The sequence below is a fragment of the Oncorhynchus masou genome, chromosome 15 (genome assembly GCF_036934945.1).
Source record: "Oncorhynchus masou masou isolate Uvic2021 chromosome 15, UVic_Omas_1.1, whole genome shotgun sequence".
NCBI classification, from domain to species: domain Eukaryota; kingdom Metazoa; phylum Chordata; class Actinopteri; order Salmoniformes; family Salmonidae; genus Oncorhynchus; species Oncorhynchus masou.
Window position 1 is genome coordinate 26,718,023 of NC_088226.1, and position 23,073 is coordinate 26,741,095.

Below are 23,073 nucleotides of genomic sequence, written 5' to 3' on the forward strand. Positions count from 1 at the left end.
TTTTTTACATTCTGAGCGGGCTCCAGGCGACAAGCCAAACCAGATTGGTGTTTTTGTTTCACACACAGGGATGGATTATGATTATAATTGGGGTTGAGAGGGAGCGTTGCAATTTGGATTATGCAGATTGACAGCATTAACACTAACTATCTGAAAATAACTAAATTTCCATGAAAACAGTTTAGCAAAATAACTTTTAAGGGTAATATGGGACTGTATTATAGGGTTGTATTCACTACCAAATGGAAGAAAACTGACCTAAACGCAGAGGGACTACCTGAACTTGTCCGATAAGACACTAGTTTTGCTGCGGTTTGCTACAGTGTGCACAAATGCATATGGCCCTGTGCACACTGTAGACCTACGCAGCTACTATAGCACATCCCCTGTCCAATGATATAATAATAATAATGTAGATTGATAACAGATCCTCAGTCTGCTGTACTCACGTCAAGTGTGTCTTCGTTCATCACCAGCATGCCCATGTTCTTGGTCAGAAGTTTGCAGGAGTATCCTGGAGAGAGACAAGTGAAAACAAGAGATGAGCTGCAATGTCATATTGTGCAAACATCAAACATCAAACATACTAAAGTACTGAAGAAAAAGATTGTTCATGCCATCATGCATTATATGCAGCGGCTTTGGAAAGTATTCAGACCCCTTGACCTTTTCCACATTTTGTTTTGTTACAGCCTTCATCTAAAATGGATAAAAACAAAAGAAATCCTCAGCAATCTACACTCAAAACCCCATAATGACAAAGTGAAAACAGGTTTTTCAAAATGTTTGCAAATGTATTACAAATAAAAAACAGAAATACCTTAGTTACATAAGTATTCAGACCCTTTACTATGAGACTCGAAAGTGCATCCTGTTTCCATTGATCATCCTTGAGATGTTTCTACAACTTGATTTGGTAAATTCAATTGATTGGAAATGATTTGGAAAGGCACACACCTGTCTATATAAGGTCCCACAGTTCACAGTGCATGTCAGAGAAAAAATAAAGCCATGAGGTCGAAAGAATTGTCTGTAGAGATCCGAGACAGGATTGTGTCAAGGCACAGATCTGGAGAAGGATACCAAAAAATGTCTGTAGCATTGAAGGTTCCCGAGAACACAGTGGCCTCCATCATTCTTAAATGGAAGAAGTTTGGAACCACCAAAGCTGGCCGCCCTGCTAAAATGAGCATTCGGGAGAGAAGGGCCTTGGTCAGGGAGGTGACCAAGAACCCGATGGTCACTCTGACAGAGCTCTAGAGTTCCTCTGTGGAGGTGGGAGAACTTTCCAGAAGGACAACCATCTCTGCAGCACTCCACCAATCAGGCCTTCATGGTAGAGTGGCCAGACGGAAAGATGCTCAGTAAAAGGCACATGACAGCCCGCTTGGAGTTTGCCAAAAAGGCAACTAAAGGCACCTAAAGATCTAAAAACAAGATTCTCCAGTCTGATGAAATCAAGATTGAACTCTTTGGCCTGAATGCCAAGAGTCACGTCTGGAGGAAACCTGGCACCATTCCTATGATGAAACATGGTGGTGGCAGCATCATGCTGTGGGGATGTTTTTCAGTGGCAGAGACTGGGAGACTAGTCAGGATTGAGGCAAAGATGAACAGAGCAAAGTACAGAGAGATCCTTGATGAAAACCTGCTCCAGAGCGCTCATGACGTCAGACTGGGGTGAAGGTTCACCTTCCAACAGGACAATGACCCTGAGCATACAGTCTCTTCGGGACAAGTCTCTTAATGTCCTTGTGTGGCCCAGCCAGAGCCCAGACTAGAAAGCTGACCGATCATCTCTGGAGAGACCTGAAAATAGCTGTGCAGCAATGCTCCCCATCCAACCTGACAGAGCTTGAGAGGATCTGCAGAGAAGAATGGGAGAACTTCCCAAATACAGGTGTGCCAAGCTCATACCCAAGAAAACTCTAGGCTGTAATCACTGCCAAAGGTGCTTTAACAAAGTACTGAGTAAAGGGGTCTGGATACTTATGTAAATGTAAAATCAGTTTATTATTAATACATTTGCAAACATTTCTAAAAACCTGTTTCTGCTTTGTCATTATGGGGTATTGTGTGTAGATTGATGAGGGGAAAAAATTATTTAATCCATTTTAGATTAAGGCTGTAATGTAACAAAATATGGAAAAGGTCAAGGGGTGTGAATACTTTCCGAAAACACTGTATTATGATTATATCTTTTCAAAATAAACTTTAATACAAAAGAGCAAATGTAGGAGAAGTAATAGGTTATATGTACTTCCTCCAGAAATTGAGTTCTCTGTTTACTTTGATGTTATTAGCTTAAGTACCAATGGGATGAAAAAGACAACAAACATGTAAATTCTCCGGGTTTACATGTCTGTTTTCTGTTTTAAGGTGGCAGTTCGACATTTGTTAGTTAAACATGGCTCCCTAGTGAGCGGCAATATCAGAGTGGAACATCTGTGTGCTTCGTCAAGCTTGGAAATGACTCCTGTTGCAATTTGAGGGCTTACCATAACACCTAGATCTGCATGTATACGTGAGTGTTTGGGTGGGACTGTGTCTGAGAGAATCACACACACACACACACACACACACACACACACACACACACACACACACACACACACACACACACACACACACACACACACACACACACACACACACACACACACACACACACACACACACACACACAGAGCGAGATGGGGGTCGGGATGAGGAGCGTGTAGGTTTCACCTCCAGAGGCTCAAATCAATACCAAACAGGTCTGGACCTGGTGGATTGTTTTCTTACGTGTTAATGCGCAAACTTAAAATAAGCCAGCGTGTAGAAAATGCCCCACCCACCTCTGCACCCCCCTGGCGACCCCTGCCACAGTCCCCTTGCTTAATGTGTTTATCTTAAAGGCTCAGTTCACTCTAACCAAACTACTCTTTTTATTCAAAAGATAAAGTCAATTCCTCTCAGTGTTTTGGGGCCTGGCGGAACTAAACAACAAAGATCTCCAAGGAGTTGAGGAATACGTATGGCGTGACACCTGTGACACATGGCAACCCCAGAGGTTTGTTGCTTTGGGGGAGGTAATTAAAGCTGCACAATATGTCATAGTGGCTCCTCAAAATGGTCGCTGGGAGGCCTCCCAAGTGGCGCAACGGTCTAAGTCACTACATCGCAGTGCTTGAGGCGTCACTACAGTCCCGAGTTTGATCCCAGGCAGCCGGCCGTGCCCGGGAGACCCATGAGGTGGCGCACAATTGGCACAGCGTCATCCAGGTTATGGGAGGGTTTGGCCGGCCGGGGTTTCCTTGTACCATCGCGCTCTAGCGACTCCTTCTGGTGGACCAGGCGCCTGCAAGCTGACTCCGGTCACCAGCTGTACGGTGTTTCCTCCGACACATTGGTGCAGCTGGTTTCCGGGTTAAGTGAGCAGTGTGTTAAAAAGCAGTGCGGCTTGGCAGGGTCGTGTTTCGGAGGACACATGGCTCTCAACCTTCGAGTCCGTACAGCGATGCAGCGATATCCAATTGGATATCACAAAATTAGGGATAAAAAAAGGGGTAAAAAGTTGCTGCCGGGGCAGCGGACTTTAGGGGGAAGGTGGGGGTGGCACTCAATTTAATCTGGGCATGGTGAGGTTAGGGTGTAGTTGAGGAGAGAGTGGGTTGTTAGGGTAGGCCAGTGTTTGCGTTGCCTTTTCACGGCATCGGCTGGCACAATCAGGCTGGGAACAGAAGAACACGGAGAACGGGACAGAGTCTAGTTCGACAGCCCCCTTCCCCACAAAAGGTGTACCACCAACCTAGACAGAGGGTGTTTTATTTTCAGGCAGAGGAAGAGGAGGAGGAGGGAGAAAACAGGCTTGGGTAGAATACCGTATATATTTTGAAATACCCACGGTATGATTTTTATTTACTTTTGTGGTTGCTACAACACTGCTTAACTATCTACGATGTGCCAAAGAAATCATCTCAAATGTCTTTCTGGCAGTAGAGACATCACATACCCAGATTACAATCAGGTATAGATGTTTTATTTCACAATGTGAGGGAAGGACGTCATTTTTATGTTATTTTAATATTTTCTGGTCAGATCTCTTTCTTATGGTCCACTTCGACTATTTGTCCAGTCTCCCGGGCACGTGTTTTAACACCTGCATTGCTTGCTGTTTGAGGTTTTAGGCTGGGTTTCTGTACAGCACTTTGAGATATCAGCTGATGTACGAAGGGCTATATAAGTACATTTGATTTGATTTGATCTTACCAATGTTGACGGCCATCTCCTGCTTGTCCCCAGTCAAGATCGAGATCTTGATGTCGGCCTTCATCAGGGTGTCAATAGTCTGAGGCACCTTGTCTTGAAGCTTGTCCTCGATGGCCGTGGCCCCGAGAAGATGCAAGTTCTATAGAGGAAGAGAAAAAAATGTGGTAATAATAAGGAGAAAATCTAACAAGAGAAGGGGCTTTACAACGTCATGTGAGGGGTCAGACTGTGTCACTCATTCTTTTACTCCCTGTTTTTCACTTGAGTCTGCTGCGCTTGTTTTTCTACCCCCCCCAAAGCTGGGGAACGGATTAGGGTATTTGGGGTTAGGGTGAGGGGGGCAGGAATAGGGGGGAAACTTAGGGGGCAGTTGTAGTCACAGCACAGTGGTTGTGAGAGAGAGGGGGAGGGGGGGCGTCACGGGCGAGGGACTTTGGGAAGTGTTATCCCGACCACTCCTGTCTCAGCCTCCAGTATTTATGCTGCAGTAGTTTTATGTGTCAGGGGCTAGGGCCAGTCTGTTATATCTGGAGTATTTCTCCTGTCTTATCCGGTGAACTGTGTGAATTTAAGTATGCTCTCTCTAATTCTCTCTTTCTCTCTTTTTTTCTTTCTTTCTCTCTCTCTCGGAGGACCTGAGCCCTAGGACCATGCCTCTGGACTATCTGGCCTGATGACTCCTTGCTGTCCCCAGTCCACCTGGCCGTGCTGCTGCTCCAGTTTCCACTGTTATGCCTGCGGCTATGGAATCCTGACCTGTTCAACGGACGTGCTACCTGTCCCAGACCTGCTGTTTTCATCTCTCTAGAGACAGCAGGAGCAGTAGAAATACTCTGAATGATCCACTATGAAAATCCAACTGACATTTACACCTGAGGTGCTGACTTGCTGCACCCTCGACATCCACTGTGATTATTATTATTTGACCCTGCTGGTCACCTACGAACATTTGAACATCTTGGCCATGTTCTGTTATAATCTCCATCCAGCACAGCCAGAAGAGGCCTGGCCACCCCTCATAGCCTGGTTCCTCTCTAGGTTTCTTCTAGCCTGGGTTTCTGTACAGCACTTTGAGATATCAGCTGATGTAAGCTAGATGTATCTGCTAGTAAAGGGCCTGGGGGAACTGAGAGGCCCCGGTGCTTTTTGTGATCTAGGCCAAGGTGCAGTATATCTGTAACCCACTAGCCATATGAAACCCCACGGAGAGGGGAGGGATGTGTTAAATAATGTTGTGACAACTTCACAGCTATATTGTCTTAACGTTGATACAATGTTGCAGGCATTCCGGCCGGGCTAAAGCAAGATTTCAAACAGTAGGCCTATTTGAACCCAAGAATGCAAATAGGTTTCAATCAAGACAACTCCTGAAAATTCACCCGAACATTTACAAAATAAATGAACAGGCATAAGGTTTTATTTTTAATTTTATTTAACTAGACAAGTCAGTTAAGAACACATTCTCATTTACAATGTCAGCCTAGGAACAGTGGGTTAACTGCCCAGCTCAGGGATTCAATCTAGCAACCTTTCGGTTACTGGCCCAACGCTCTAACCACTAGGCTACCTGCCACCCCACAAGGTGTGTTTGTGCATAACTTATTTCAATGACGACCAAGTAGTAGCTGTTCGAGAGTAGCTTGTCAAGAGTGTTCTGCAAAGAGAGTAATGTGGTGGTGTGCTTTCCTTTTGATCTGCTCTAAAAGTACATGTTGAGGTCACAGTTCCTAAACGCTTCGACCATAGCTACATCCCAATTTTCTATTTCACCTGAAGTATCCACGTGTTCACTTCCCTTCACTGATTTGAAAGGAAATGACTGGTATAAGAAATATGGTGGAAACTGCCATTAGCCCATTCCTCCACCAATCCAATGCTTTTTGGCGTGGGAAGAAGTGAGCAAGTGCACACTTCAGGAAGAAGGAGGGAATTATGGGACATGACCCTTCTCTCAGACTGCCACCTAGTGGACTTATAACATCCCTGCACCCTCCTCTCAGAACATTTGTGTTAATACAGTGATTTTAGTATTTTGTTTTGGGCAGAGCTGAAGGTCTGGCAGCAGTGGAGCCCAGCACTTGATTTACTAGTGTGGCCGCCTGTGTTTGACTAGCACTTCCAGATCACTGGTTTTCACAGAGGAACTGTTTGTTGCTTTCTGGTACTAGGCCAACCCAACCTGCCCCCATACACTCAAACCATAGTTCCATAGTATACACTGCATCAAACCATCCAAACCCATTCAGATTCCATGGCTGGGCCCCTATATAAAGCACTATTTTCTGGTCACTCTGACAGCTCTGTGGCAGGTAAACAACGCTTCCCTCAACGTTAGCAAAACAAAGGAGTTGATTGTGGACTTCAGGAGGAACCAGGCTGGACACGCTCCCATCCTCATCAACGGGGCCACCGTGGAGACAGTCGATAACTTCAAATTCCTTGGTGCACACATCTCAGAGAAGTTGAAATGGTCTAACCACATGTACCCAGTAGCGAAGAAGGCACGACAGCGACTCTTCAACCTCAGGATGCTGAAGAAATTTGGCCTGTCCATGAGGGCCCTTACAGTGTTCTACAGGAGCACCATCGTGAGCATACTATCGGGCTGCATGTTGCCATGTGGTCCGCGGCAACTCCACCGCCGCGGACCACATGGCTCTTCAGAGGGTGATACAGTGGCAAGAAAAGGTATGTGAACCCAGTGGAATTATCAGGTTTCTGCATAAATTGGTAATCAAATTAGATCTGATCTTCATCTAAGTCACAACAACAGACAAACACAGTCTGCTTAAACTAATAACACACAGATTGGAGATGTTGGTTAGAGCTGCCCTGGCCTATAAAAAACACTCACACAATTTGAGTTTGCTATTTCACAAGAAGCATTGCCTGATGTGAACCATACCTCGAACAAAAGAGCTCTCAGAAGACCTAAGATTAAGAATTGTTGACTTGCATAAAGCTAGAAAGGGTTACAAAAGTATCTCTAAAAGCCTTGATGATCATCAGTCCACAGTAAGACAAATTGTCTATAAATGGAGAAAGTTCAGCACTGTTGCTACTCTCCCTGGGAATGGCTGGTCTGCAAAGATGACTGCAAGAGCACAGTGCAGAATGCTCAATGAGGAAGAATCTTAGAGTGTCAGCTAAAGACAAAGAAATCTCTGAAACATGCTAACATCTCTGTTGATTAGTCTATATTATGTGAAACACTAAACAAGAATGGTATTCATGTGAGGACACCAGAGAAGAAGCCACTGCTGTCCAAAAAAAAACATTGTTCCACGTCTGAAGTCTGCAAAAGAGCATCTGGATGTTCCACATCGGTACTGACAAAATATTCTGTGGACAGATGAAACTAAAGTTGAGTTGTTTGGAAGGAACACACAACACTATGTGTGGAGAAAAAAAGGCACAGCACACCAACATCAAAACCTCCTCCCAACTGCAAAGTATGGTGAAGGGAGCATCATGGTTTGGAGTTATTTTGCTGCCTCAGGCCCTGGACAGCTTGCTATCATCGAAGGAAAAAATGAATTCCTAAGTTTATCAAGACGTTTTGCAGGAGAATGATAGGCTATCTGTCCACCAATTGAAGCTCAACAGAAGTTGGGTGATGCAACAGGACAAAGACCCAAAACACAGAAGGAAATCAACAACAGAATGGCTTCAACAGAAAAAAATATGTGTTCTAGAGTCCCAACCTCAATCCGATTGAGATAACTGGTTGACCCTACTGCCAAAGGAGGGTCAACCAGTTATCAAAACCAAGGGTTCACATACTTTCCCCACCCTGCACTGTGAATATTTACACAGTGTGTTCAATAAAGACATGAAAACGTATAATTGTTTGTGTGTTATTGTTATTGTTACTGTGTTTGTCTATTGTTGTGACTTAGATGAAGATCAGATTACATTTTATGACCAATTTATGTTCGGGTAATTCCAAAGGGTTCACATACTTTTTCTTGCCGCTGTACATGCACCCGAACAGTACAGGAGCATCATGGCAAAAACTGAATGACTGGCCAATAGTTTCTACCCTCAGACCATCAAGCTGCTGAATAGCCACCACTAGTCAGCTACCTGAACCCCCCTCCACCCTGCTACTCCTCTCCTATGGACATTCCCTCCGCTACTCCCTCCTACTGTCTCAACTCTCTCTTGCTACTCCCGCTATGGACATTCTTTCTCCTGCTGCTCCCCCTCCATCTGTTCTACTCCCCCTATGGCAATCACACCTGCCACATTAAAGTTCCAGTGTAGTCAAAAACTTTATTTTCCTGTGTTTTATATACAGTACCGGTCAAAATTTTGGACACACCTACTCATTAAATGTTTTTTCTTTCTTTCTACTATTTTCTACATTGTAGAATAATAGTGAAGACATCAAAACTATGACAAAACACTAACACAAATAGCCACCCTTTGTCTTGATGACAGCTTTGCACACTCTTTGCATTCTCTCAACCAGCTTCACCTGGAATGCTTTTCCAACAGTCTTGAAGGAGTTCACACATATGCTGAGCACTTGTTGGCTACTTTCCCTTCACTCTGCGGTCCAACTCATCCCAAACCATCGTCGGGTGATTGTGGAGGCCAGGTCATCTGATGCAGCACTCCATCACTCTGCTTCATGGTGAAATAGCCCTTACACAGCCTGGAGGTGTGTTTTGGGTCATTGTCCTGTTCAAAAACAAATTATAGTCCCACTAAGCGCAAACCAAATGGGATGGCGTATCGCTGCAAAATTCTGTGGTAGACATACTGGTTAAGTGTGCCTCGATTTCTAAAACGTTGGACCTTTAATCAAGTTGAATGTCTGAAATCGGTTCTACTGATTTGTGTTCAGCCAACCACTCAATGGAATGGGTGGAGAGTTTTAAAATGGATGCCTTGTGTGAGGGGTTGGTGTCCTTAGGGTGAACGAAGCAGGCAGTATTTATCTTGTTTGCAGAGCTGATCGCTCATCATTGGAATCTCTTAGCTGATATGATTCAGCCATACTGGTATCAGGGAACGATACAGTTTACATAGAGTCCCTGAGTAAGGAATTACATTTTGTTAGAGATTGGTTGTCTGACAACAAATTGTCACTGCATTTGGGAAAAAATAAATTGATTTTGTTTGTAGGGTAGACAAGATAACGGTAAACTGTGCAGGCAAGGAGATTGAATCTAAAACGAGTGTATCTTGGTGTGTCCCAAGATCAATCCCTTTCTGGAGACCTGATTGCTGCTAAAATCCTTTCTAAAATGGCGAACAAATTGAAATTTTATATCGTAACACTAGATATTTTAACATTAAAGTTAAGAAACTGCTTGTCTCAACTTTGATTCACATAGGGTTGAAAATGTGAAGAAATCTGTGCTAATCTTTTACCTGGTGGTGGAGACCTACAGGATTATTGTGGAGATAGGGGAAGATGGCGATTGGTGGATAGGGGTTAGTATGGGGTTAGATGGGGACTGATGTGGTGTGTGTGTGTGTGTCTGTGCGAGGGCGAACGGGCATGTGTGTGTGAGACTGACCTTCTCAATAAGCTCATAGCTCTCCTCCAGTTCGGGGGCTCGGTTCTGCAGGGCGCTGGCGGCACCGTGGAACACCTCCAGCCACTGCTGATAGGATGATTCGCTGATCTCAGCCACAGCAAAGCATAGAGTACGCAGCTCTGAGACATAATGGACAGACAACACACCACATCAGTCCCCATCTAACCCCATACTAACCCCTATCCACCCTCTTCCTCTATCTACACAATAACCGTCACTTCTCAACTCACCCGAGTAAACCCAGAAGGCTTACATAACCTAATAATTACACAACAGGTGTCCGCTTATGGCAACACATGCCATTACTTTGCATTTCTCTTCAATTAAATAATTTAAAAAATGTGGTTTATAAGCTGCAGAAACTAGAAACATGCAGATTTTTTCCACAGGGGAAATGTTTAATGCAATTCTGCCAACCTCTTACAAGAAGGTAGTATATTTATAGAGGTAAAGCAATGCAATCTAATAAACACATTCTTCCTTCCTTCCATCCTTGAAGTAATCAAATAATCGAGTGGATTAGTGAAAGTAAAGGGGTAGTGACATTGATTAAACCTATCCAATCACTTACAGATCTGTGCTTACCTCAAGGAAAAAGGAAGGAAGTTTGCCTTTCTCAACTTTTTTTAATAGGTCCTATGTGTGTTAGGTAGACAGGGGGAGCTGTTCCCTCACTCACCCTCGGTGGCAAACTGCTCCAGGTGTTTAAGAGTGATCTCTTTATACCTGGAACTGTCGGCCAGACGGTCGTAGACCACCGTGTCCTGTTGGAAACAGCACAATCATTACATATACTGTCTGGACAGCCAGCAAATAACTGCCATGTAAACAAACCACCATGTAAAATCACTAGATACCAAACACCAGTGATGTACGTTTGGGATGGGCAACTTTGTTGGGGATGGGAGCCACAAAATAATCTGTGCACCATATCCATACCCACGCATGCAGTCAGAGCCTTGCCTTTTGGCACACCTTGCCACGGGGCGTAGAGAAAAGGTTGTACTTTCACATGTTTGTCTTTAGAATAAAGATTTTGTGTAGTTATTGTCAAAATGATGAAAATAGTGGGCCATTTTAGTCAACTAAATGCCCTTTCATTTTAGTCCCATCACATTTTGACTGCCTCATTAACCTATAGTAAACATAAATCACTGCACAAACATACATAGCCTGGTCCTACCAACAAGTTTCTCTGCAAAACATCTTATCACAAGATTCTCTTCCAAACAGCCAAATTGGCAGAAGAACACATTATACCCTTGACAGGGTTCCAGACAAACATTTTCCCCTGGTGGCACCGGTGCCACTCACATTTTCAGTTGGTGGCAGCACATGATTTTGTCACACCAATTTCCTCCCTCAGCATCACATAATAGAAACCATGTGGAATGAAGCCATTCGCAGTGCATTAGACTGTGTTATAGACTACTGATATTATAGGCTATTCAAGAAAGCAGGAATGCATGATTCAAGATATTTTGATGTGCAACCTAAACTAGTGATAGTCATGAATTGTGGTTTGACAATAGGGTATTGTTGATATTGTTACGGATACAGGTATCCTGTGTTCTTTTCTCTCCTTCTCCCCTCACAGGTGAAAATCATCACTCCCCAATCAATCATCAATCTGAAGACACACCTCCTCCTGTTTCCTACCCAATCACAGTTCCTTTCCCTTGGTTTAAAAACCCTGTCAGTTGTTTGCTCTAGAGCTCAATCTTTCTGTAAATGCCATGTTTGTAGGTCTCTCTGTGTCACTCTCTCTTTATGTATTGAGCTATCTTTTGTTTGAGCACCTCCATATCACTTTGTCCTCACCTGTGAGTATTGTTTTTGGTTATGGTGTTTGTTTGCTGATGGGAAAAGGGGGAACCAAGACAAGTCGCCCATGGGCATACACTACCCGTAGGTAAACTTTGTTAAAAACACTAGTTAGAACTGGGCGGACCACCCACTGTGTTTTTGGTTAGTTAGTTAGCGGTTGTTAGAATAGGCCAGTCTAGCTTAGGGGTGTTTTGGATGCTTATTGTTTCTTTCCTTGGGTCCAGCTCAGCCCCTTTTCCTGCTCCCCCCATTACCGTGTGTTTTCCAATAAACCATGTGTTTGACGGTAATTTAGTTGTCTGTGGTTATTTTGCTCTCACTTTTTCACTATATTATGAATTGCATGAGCTATGTTACGGGTCTCGTTACCATCTCCCCTAGACTGTCGGGTCAAAAGGGATTCGTAACAATATATTTTACTGTTAAAATAGGGCTCCAGAATTTTCAATAGAGATGAATTTGCCTACATCTTTATGTGTACTAATAGCATGGGTACATTTATTTGTGGGCTAATTCACCACATGAGGAAGTGAACTCAAAACACATTAACTCGCTAACACTAAATATAATGAATGTCTTAAACACTTTTGGGGGGCCGTTGTGCAATTGTGAATTTTCTGCGCTTTATCTTAAAGTGATATCAAATATCTCAGTGTAAAATAGTTGCTATTGAGCTCAATATTAAGAGATGAAATTTAAAAAAAATATATATACCCACAGAAAGCTGAGAACAACAGTTAGTTGCTTCCAACGCTGTGAATTTCCCACAATTGGATTTTGAAATGTTATACAATCAGAAGCCTTTTTTCTCTCTCCTGGTGCACATTGGGGGCGAGGGGAAAGAGTGGTTCGCATCGCAGCAGCCCCCAATAAAACAGGCCCAGGGGCCTGGCAGCAGACACGTTCATTACAGGAATTGTGAGGATAATCCACTTTGTTTAGTTTGACAAAATCATGTTTTTAGCCACCCAAAAAATGAGGCGTTTTGAGAGGTGACCATCTAATGGATGTCAACGTGGGCCAGCATCCCTGTGGAATGCTTTCGACACCTTGCAGTCCATGCCCAGACAAATTGAGGCTGTTCTGAGGTCAAAAGAGGGTGCAACTCAATATTAGGGAAAGATGTTTTGTACACTCTGTGTATATGTATGTCTATGAATAGATGTTCATGAATATACAGTGCAGTCAGAGTTGTCACGCCCTGGTCTATGTTTATGTTATCTTCATTTATTGAGTCAGGCCAGGGTGTGACATGGGTTTATTTGTAGTGTGTTTCGTCTTGGGGTTGTGTGGGGTGTATAGATTAGTCCATGGCTGCCTGAGGCGGTTCTCAATCAGTCAGGTGATTATCGTTGTCTCTGATTGGGAACCCTATTTAGGTAGCCTGGGATTCACTGTTTGTGGGTGATTGTTCCTGTCTCTGTGTTTGTTGCACCAGTCAGGTGTTTCGGTTTTCGACGTTTGTTTTGTATTGTTCGAGTTTCGTCATAATTAAAGATGTATCGAACGAACCACGTTGCATTTTGGTCTGATCCTTATTCCACTTCTTCGTCAGAGAAGGAGGTAGAAGGAGGTAGAAAGCCGTTACAAGAGTATTCAGACCCCTCACCAATGTACACATTTTACCCCATAATAACAAAGCAAAAACTGTTTGCTTTTGTTGGTGTGCAAATCTATAAAAATAAAAAAAATAAAAATATGAAATATCACAAATATTCACACCCTTTACTCAGTACTTTGTTGAAGCACCTTTGGCAGAGATTACGGCATCGAGTCTTCTTGGGTATGGCGCTACAAGCTTGGCACATCTATATTTGGGGAGTTTCTCCCATTCTTCTCTGCAGATCCTCTCAAGTTCTGGCAGGTTGGATGAGAAGAGTTGCTGCACAGCTATTTTCAGGTCTCTCCAGAGATGTTCGGTCAGGGCTCTGGCTGGGCCACTCAAGGACATTCAGAGACTTGTCCCGAAGCCACTCCTGCGTGTGCTTAGGGTTGTTGTCCTGTTGCAGTGTTTTCCAAAGTTTTTATAGTCCCGTACCCCTTTAAACATTCAACCTCCAGCTACGTACCCCCTCTAGCACCAGGGTCAATGCACTCTCAAATGTTGTTTATTGCCATCATTGTAAGCGACAAAGAGCTCTTATAGGACCAGAGCACAAATAATATAATAATCAATAATTTTGCTCTTTGATTAACCATCTTACATATGAAACCTTATTTGTTCATAGAAAATTGTGTGCTTTAAAGGATGCACATAACTCTGCAATGTTGGGTTGTATTGGAGAGAGTCAGTCTTAAATAATTTTCCACACACAATGTACAGTGTACACAGCCTGTATTTAGTTTTCATGCTAGTGAGGGCCAAGAATCCACTCTCACATAGGTACGTGGTAGCAAAGGGCATCAGTGTCTTAACAGCGAGGTTTGCCAAGGCAGGATACTCTGAGTGCAGCCCAATCCAGAAATCTGGAAGTGGCTCCTGATTAGATTCCATTTTCACAGAACTGCTTGTTGCAATTTCAAGAGGCTCTCATTCAGATATCGGTAAGTGGACTGGAGGCAGGGCATGAAATGGATAACGAATCCAGTTGTTTGTATCATCCATTTCAGGAAACTACCTGTGTAATTGCACACTCAACCCACTCAGGTGCTTCGCTTTATCATATTTGACATTGTCCATAAGCTTGAGTTCATTTGCACACAAAAAAATCTAACAATGATGGAAAGAACTGTGTTGTCGTCCTTGTTAAAGCAGACATAGAAGAGCTCCAACTATTTAATCTCAGCCTCAATTTTGTCCCGCACATTGAATATGTCCTTGGCCCCTTGATAATCAGCGCACTTCTGAATGTTGTAAAAGCGTTACATGGTTGCTGCCCATATCATTGCATAGTGCAGAAAATACACACGAGTTCAGGGGCCTTACTTTAACAAAGTTAACCATTTTCAATGTAGTGTCCAAAACATCTTTCAAGCTGTCAACCATTCCCTTGACAGCAAGAGCCTCTCGGTGGAAGCTGCAGTGTACCCAAGTGGCGTCGGGAGCAACTGCTTGCACGTGCGTTACCACTCCACTATGTCTCCCAGTAATGGCTTTTGCGCCATCAGTACAGATACCAACACACCTTGACCGCCAAAGACCATTTGATGTCACAAAGCTGTCCAGTAAAATATCCTCTCCTGTTGTCCTGGTTTGCAGAAGAGGATGTCTTCCTTAATTGACCCCCCATAAACGTAAAGGACATACAGTTGAAGTTGGAAGTTTACATACACCTCGGCCAAATACATTTAAACTCAGTTTTTCACAATTCCTGATACTTAATCCCTGTTTTAGGTCAGTTAGGATCACCACTTTATTTTAAGAATGTGAAATGTCAGCTTTTATTTCTTTCATCACATTCCCAGTGGGTCAGAAGTTTACATGCACTCAATTAGTATTTGGTAGCATTGCCTTTTAAATTGTTTAACTTGGGTCAAATGTTTTGGGTAGCCTTCCACATGCTTCTCACAATACGTTGGGTGAATTTGGCCCATTCCTCCTGACAGAGCTGGTGTAACTGAGTCAGGTTTGTAGGCCTCCTTTCTCGCACACGCTTTTTCAGTTCTGCCCACACATTTTCTATAGGATTGAGGTCAGGGTTTGTGATGGTCACTCCAATACCTTGACTTTGTCGTCCTTAAGCCATTTTGCCACAACTTTGGAAGTATGCTTGGGGTCATTGTCCATTGGAAGACCCATTTACGACCAAGCTTTAACTTCCTGACTGATGTCTTGAGATGTCACTTCAATATATCCACATAATTTTCCTTCCTCATGATGGCATATATTTTGGTAAGTGCACCAGTCCCTCCTGTAGCAAAGCATCCCCACAACGTGATGCTGCCACCCCCCATGCTTCACAGTTGGGATGGTGTTCTTCGGCTTGCAAGTCTCCCCCTTTTTCCTCCAAACATAACGATGGCCAAACAGTTCTATTTTTGTTTCATTCTCCAAAAAGTACGATCTTTGTCCCCATGTGCAGTTGCAAACAGTAGTCTGGCTTCTTTATGGTGGTTTTGGAGCAGTGGCTTCTTTCTTGCTGAGTGGTCTTTCAGGTTATGTCGATATAGGACTCGTTTTTACTGTGGATATAGATAGTTTTGTACCCGTTTCCTCCAGCATCTTCACAAGGTCCTTTGCAGTTGTTTTGGGATTGATTTGCACTTTTTGAACCAAAGTACGTTCATCTCTAGGAGAGAAAATGCGTCTTCTTCCTGAGCGGTATGACTGCTGCGTGGTCCCATGGTGTTTGTACAGATGGTACCTTCAGGAGTTTGGATATTGCTCACAAGGATGAACCAGACTTGAGGTCTACAATTCTTTTTCTGGGGTTTTGGCTGAAATCTTTTGATTTTCCCATGATGCCAACCAAAGAGTCTCTGAGTTTGAAGGTAGGCCTTGAAATACATCCACAGGATGCTGGTAGTAGCAAAAAACAAGGACTCTGTTGAGGACCCAAGGTTTACATGTATGGCTATCAGAGACTTTACATCTTCTTTTGCATCTCACCTCAATAAAGCCAGGAATCACAGAATCAAGTTATTGGAGAAAAAATGTGATTCATTTGAACAGAACCTGAAAAGGAATTACTCAAATAATGTCAGTGTCAGGCATATGTGTATAGGTGGCAGGGAAGTCAGGCGCAGGAGAGTCAAACGGAGTCTTTTAATAAAGTCCAAGTAACATGCTCCATAACACTAAATAGACAAATGAATAATAAATAAATATGGGTACAAAGACCCCGTCGCGCACCTATACAAAAACACTACACTGACGATAAACAATCTCTGAAAAAGACATGAGGGGAAACAGAGGGTTAAATACACAACAGGTAATGAATGGGATTGAAAACAGGTGTGTGGGAAGACAAGACAAAACCAATGGAAAATTAAAAATGGATCAATGATGGCTAGAAGACCAGTGACGTCGAACGCCGAGCACCGCCCGAACAAGGAGAGGCAACGACTTCGGCAGAAGTCGTGACAGTACCCACCCCCTGATGCGCGGCCAGCAGCACGTCGATACAGGCCTTGGGGACGACCCGGAGGGCGAGGTGCAGGGCGATCCGGATGGAGACGGTGGAATTCTGATAACATGGAAGGATCTAACATGTCCTCCACTTGAACCCAGCATCTCTCCTCTGGCCCATAACCCTCCCAGTCCATGAGGTACTGAAGGCCCCTCGCCCGACGTCTCAAATCCAAAATGGATCGAACAGAGTACGCCAGAACCACCTCGATGTCTAGAGGAGGCGGAGGAACATCACGCACTTCAGCCTTCTGGAGCGGGCCAGCCACCACCGGCCTGAGGAGAGACACATGGAACGAGGGGTTAATACGGTAATTAGTGGGCAGTTGTAACCTATAACATACCTCGTTCACTCTCCTCAGGACTTTAAATGGCCCCACAAACCGCGGACCCAGCTTCCAGCAGAGCAGGCGGAGGGGCAGGTTTCGGGTCGAGAGCCAGACCCTGTCCCCTGGTGCGAACACTGGGGCCTCACTGCGGCGACGGTCTGCGCCAATTTTCTGGCGCCTTATGGCACGCTGAAGGTGAACGTGGGCTGCCTCCCAGGTTTCCTCAGCGTGCCGAAACCAATTGTCCACCGCAGGGGCCTAGGTCTGGCTCTGATGCCAAGGAGCCAGAACCGGCTGATACCCTAATACACATTGAAAAGGAGTAAGGTTAGTGGAGGAGTGACGTAGCGAGTTCTGAGCCATCTCTGCCCAGGGCACGAACTTCGCCCACTCCCCCGGCCGATCCTGGCAATAAGACCGCAGAAACCTACCCACATCCTGGTTAACTCTCTCCACCTGCCCATTAGTCTTGGGGTGAAAACCTGGGGTAAGACTAACCAAGATCCCCAGACGCTCCATGAACACCTTCCAGACCCTTGATGTGAACTGGGGACCCCGATCAGACACTATATCCTCAGGCACCCCCGATCAGACACTATATCCTCAGGCACTCCATAGTGCCGGAAAACGTGTGTAAACAGGGCCTCTGCGGTTTTAAGGCTGTAGTGAGACCGGGCAAAGGGAGGAGATGACAGGACTTTGAAAACCGATCCACAACGACCAGGATCGTGGTGTAACCCTGTGAAGGTGGAAGATCAGTCAAAAAATCCACCGATAGGTGCGACCACGGCCGTTGAGTAACGGGTAGAGGTTGTAGCTTACCTCTGGGCAGGTGTCTAGGAGCCTTGCACTGGGCGCACACCGAGCAGGAAGAAACATAAATCCTCACATCCTTAGCTAAAGTGGGCCACCAGTACCTCCCATCAAGACAGCGCATCGTCCGACCTATCCCAGGATGACCAGAGGAGGGTGACGTGTGAGCCCAATAGATCAATCGGTCGCGGACAGCAGACGGAACGTACAGACGACCAGCTGGACACTCAGGGGGAGAGGGCTCTGCACGTGACGCCCGCTCAATGTCCGCGTCCAGCTCCCACACTACAGGCGCCACCAGACACGAAGCTGGGAGTATGGGAGTGGGATCCATGGATCGCTCCTCTGTGTCATACAGCCGAGACAATGTGTCTGCCTTAACGTTCTGGGAGCCTGGTCTGTAAGAAACAGTAAACACAAAACGAGTGAAAAACATGGCCCACCTTGCCTGGCGAGGATTCAATCTCTTCGCCTGCCGGATGTACTCCAGATTGCGGTGGTCAGTCCAGATGAGAAAAGGGTGTTTAGCCCCCTCAAGCCAATGCCTCCACACCTTCAAGGCTTCTACGACAGCTAACAGCTCTTCTTCGAAAAGAAAGCACAGGGGTCGAAGCTTCAGTAGCGTACCCGAACGCTGAGAGAGCACTGCTCCTATCCCAGCTTCGGATGCGTCCACCTCCACTATGAATGGCAAAGAGGGATCCGGGTGAGCCAACACAGGCACCGAGGTAAACAGAGTCTTCAGGTGCCCAAAAGCCCTGTTCGCCTCAGCCGACCACTGCAAGCGCACCGGGCCCCCCTTTAGCAGTGAGGTAATGGGAGCAGCCACCTGACCAAAACCCCGGATAAACCTCCGGTAGTAATTGGCAAACCCCAAAAAACGCTGCAACTCCTTTACCATGGTTGGAGTCGGCCAATTACGCACGGTTGTAATGCGGTCGCTCTCCATCTCCACTCCTGAAGTGGAAATCCGATGCCCTAGGAAGGAGATGGATTGTTGGAAGAACAAGCATTTCTCAGCCTTGACATATAGATCAGAGGTAGCGGGTAACTATATTTCACTGTGATTTTATTAAGACATCGATAATCAATGCACGGGCGTAAACCGCCATCCTTTTTTTTCACAAAAAAGAAACTCGAAGAGACAGGTGAAATGGATGGCTGAATGAACCCCTGATGCAGGGATTCAGAGACATATGTCTCCATAGCCTCCGCTTGCGACAGGGGATACACGTGACTCTTGGGATATGCAGCGTCTACCAGGAGATCTATCGCACACTCCCCCGTCGATGGGGTGGTAATTGAGTCGCCTTCTTTTTACAGAAAGGCGAGAGACAAATCGGCATATTCGGGGGGAATGCGCACGGTGGAGACCTGGTCTGGACTTTCCACCGTAGTAGCACCAACGGAAACCCCTAAACACCTACCTGAGCATTCTCGCGACCACCCCGTGAGAGCCCTCTGTGGCCAAGAAACAGTGGGGTTATGGCAAGCTAACCAGGGTAGGCCTAGCACCACAGAATATGCAGGAGAATCAATTAGGAAAAGACTAATCTTCTCCTTGTGACCCTCCTGCGTTATCATACACAAAGGTGCGGTTACCTCCCTGATAAACCCTGACCCTAATGGTCGACTATCTAAGGCATGAATAGGGAAAGGCATATCCACAGGAACAATAAGGATTCCTAAACTATGAGCTAAACTTTTCTTAATGAAATTCCCAGCCGCACCTGAATCTACTAGCGCCTTATACTGGGAATGCATGGAAAAATCAGGAAGAGACCGAGACAAACATTAGTGCAACAGAGGGCTCTGGATGAGAATGGTGCCTACTCTCCTTGGGTGATGCCAGAATGCCCTGCCTGCCTTCTCTATTCCCAGAGGAACCTACCCGGCACTGACCAGCAGTGTGCCCTCTGCGACCATGAATGGTGCTCGAGCGGGAACCCCCTCCGGTCTCCCTGCGCACCATCCCTCCCAATTCCATAGGTTCGGGAGAGAGGGTGCGGGAGGATGGAACAACCAGACCCCGATCTAGACGTCCACGAGTAGCCAGCATTTTGTCCACCAGCTGGTCAAAGGTGAGGGTGGTGTCTCTACAGGCCAGCTCCCCACGGACATCCTCGCGTAGACTACAACGGTAATGGTCGATCAGGGCCCTGTCGCTCCATCCAGCGCCGGCAGCCAAGGTCCTAAACTCCAAAGCAAACTCCTGTGCACTCCTCGTCTCCTGCCTCAGATGATAGAGGAGCTCACCCGCTGCTTTGCCTTCAGGTGGATGATCGAATACTATCCGGAATTGGTGGGTGAAATCCTCAAAATGGTTCAACGTCGCATCCTCCCTTCTACACACAGCGCTGGCCCATTCCAGGGCTTTCCCGGGGAGGCATGAGACGAGGGCGTAACTCTTCTCACGGTCAGATGGTACTGGTGAGGCCGTGGCTAGATACAAGTTCAGTTTAAGGAGGAAACCCTGGCAGCCGGCAGTATCTCCGTTGTATCCCGTGGGTAGGTATAAATGGATCTTTGGTTACGGAGAGGAATAAACGTTCAAGGGAGATTCCGGTTGTGGTGGTGGTGGCGCTGGAGAAACTCCGTCTCTCCCAGCGATCCATATTCTGGACAATGCGATCCATGACGGAGCTTATACAGTCAATCTCCTCCTCTTGTTCCCGAACGCGTTCCTCCAGCTTCATGAGCATAGTGTCCTCTCCTGCTGACTTCATATTTAGGGTCAGAGATTCTTTCAGGCATATGTGTATAGGTAGCATGGAAGTCAGGCGCAGGAGAGTCAAACGGAGTGCAAAATGGAGTCTTTTAATAAAGTCCAAGTAACATGCTCCATAACACTAAATAGACAAATGAATAATAAATAAATATGGGTACGAAGACCCGTCACGCACCTATACAAAAACACTACACTGACGATAAACAATCTCTGAACAAAGACATGAGGGGAAACAGAGGGTTAAATACACGACAGGTAATGAATGGGATTGAAAACAGGTGTCTGGGAAGACAAGACAAAACCAATGGAAAATGGATCAATGATGGCTAGAAGACGTCGAACGCCGAGCACCGCCCGAACAAGGAGAGGCAACGACTTCGGCAGAAGTTGTGACAGTCAGCAATGATTTGAGGCTGGTTAAACTCGAACTGAATGATTTATTAAGAAGAGCTGAGTTCATCATCCATAGAGTGAGGCAGAACTATTATTTTAATGGGAGCAAACCAAGCAGGCTTCTGGCCTTAAAATTGAAACAAAGTTAATCTTGTACTTCTATAGAATCTATTCAATCCCCAGTTAAAGGCTTACTTTCTGATCCACAGGAAATTAATGGAACATTTCTGTCTTTTTATCAGGAGTTATAAAAAATATTATATCCAGTTTGAACCAGACAAATGGAGGGTAGTTTATAGACAATCATGATATGCCTTTATTGGAGGAGAAGCAATCTGCGGATCTGGGCCAACCCGTCTCATTAGAGGAACTGGAGTTGGCACTGAAAGGTGCCACCTGAGCTGTTACTACATTTTTGGGACAATTTAGGACCAGTATTATTGGAGTCAATTAATTCGGTCATCGACATGGTTTTATTCCCCCTGAGCATACTAACTCTGCATTAATCTCTCTACTGCCAAAGAAAGGGAAAGATCACACAGACTGTGCAAATTATTGTCCGATATCTTTAATTCATTCAGACCAAAAATTGTATTCAGAAGTATTGGCGTTACGGATGGAAAAGTATTTGGATAAGTTGATTCACATGGACCAGTCAAGTTTTATGAAAGGTCACCTTCCAGCTGACAATGTCCATCGATTGATGCATATAATACATGAAACACAACAGCTGGACACACCGTGTGCTGTGCTGTCTCCAGATGCTGAGAAGGCTTTTGACTGGCTTGAATGGCAGTACTTGTGGTCTGTTTTGGAGAAATTTGGTTTGGGAAAGAATTTTATTGATATGGTTTGTGTGTTATATGTTAACCCTGGTGCTATGGTTTGTTCTAACGGCATACACTCAAGGCCATTCCCTATTTTTCGGGGATGTAGACAAGGAGATGGCCTATCTTCAACGTTATTCATTTTGACGCTCGAGCCTTTATTAGCACAACATCTAAGGCAGAATGTAGTTACTTCTCCAATACTGATTAAATCCTCCTCTCATACCATATGCAGACAATATTCTCCTATATACAGTGTATTTAGTCAGCCACCAATTGTGCAAGTTCTCCCACTTAAAAAGATGAGAGAGGCCTGTAATTTTCATCATAGGTACACTTCAACTATGACAGACAAAATGAGAAAAAAAATCCAGAAAATCACATTGTAGGATTTTTAATGAATTTATTTGCAAATTATGATGGAAAATAAGTATTTGGTCACCTACAAACAAGCAAGATTTCTGGCTCTCACAGACCTGTAACATCTTCTTTAAGAGGCTCCTCTGTCCTCCACTCATTACCTGTATTAATGGCACCTGCTGTGCATATTCTAGTCTGGAGCGAGTTGTATATTTTAACTTGATGTGTGGGGCGGCAGGGTAGCCTAGTGGTTAGAGCGTTGGACTAGTTACCGAAAGGTTGCAAGTTCAAATCCACGAGCTGACAAGGTACAAATCTGTCATTCTGTCCCTGACCAGGCAGTTAATCCACTGTTCCTAGGCCGTCATTGAAAATAAGAATTTGTTCTTAACTGACTTGCCTAGTAAAATAAAGGTAAAATAAATTTTAAAATTGTAAAAAATTGATAAATGTATTCTATATTTTTTTGGGGGGGGTGCCCGGAGTATGTTTGGAGTAGGTGGGAGAGTATTTTTATCATTGTATTGCCCTTGTGACCCAATAAAAAAACAATTGTTCACAAAAAATGTTTTTGCACAGAAGTGATTACCACCATACAATGTATAGAGCCATGAGAGCTACAGAACAGAAGTGAAAGGCACAATAGGATTGTGTTCATTGTCATTATCAGAACATCTAGCATAGAAATAGAATCACTAGAATGGATATTCAATTTATTTTTTACCCCCCTCTTTCTCCCCAATATCGTGGTATCCAATACAGTTTTGTCTCATCGCTGCAACTCCCACTTGGACTCGGGAGAGGCAAAGGCCGAGAAACACGACCCAACCAAGCCACACTGTTTCTTGACACAATGCCCGCTTAATCCAGAAACCAGCCACACCAAAGTGACGGAGGAATCACCGTACACCTGACGACCGTGTCA

At 44.9% G+C, this 23,073-nt stretch overlaps 1 protein-coding gene across 1 annotated transcript in view; it reads right to left on the reverse strand.

The window, feature by feature from the left end:
* Window positions 1-23,073, reverse strand: part of LOC135556830 (probable phospholipid-transporting ATPase IA) — a 116,596-nt gene that overhangs the window by 65,839 nt on the left and 27,684 nt on the right. Inside the window, exons 6-12 of the mRNA XM_064990273.1 lie at window positions 16,887-16,974; window positions 16,664-16,756; window positions 16,446-16,457; window positions 10,483-10,567; window positions 9,783-9,922; window positions 4,252-4,390; window positions 450-514 (exon numbers count right to left, since the gene is read on the reverse strand). Of these exons, the coding sequence (XP_064846345.1) occupies window positions 450-514; window positions 4,252-4,390; window positions 9,783-9,922; window positions 10,483-10,567; window positions 16,446-16,457; window positions 16,664-16,756; window positions 16,887-16,974 (622 nt within the window). The remainder of the gene's footprint in view (window positions 1-449; window positions 515-4,251; window positions 4,391-9,782; window positions 9,923-10,482; window positions 10,568-16,445; window positions 16,458-16,663; window positions 16,757-16,886; window positions 16,975-23,073) is intronic.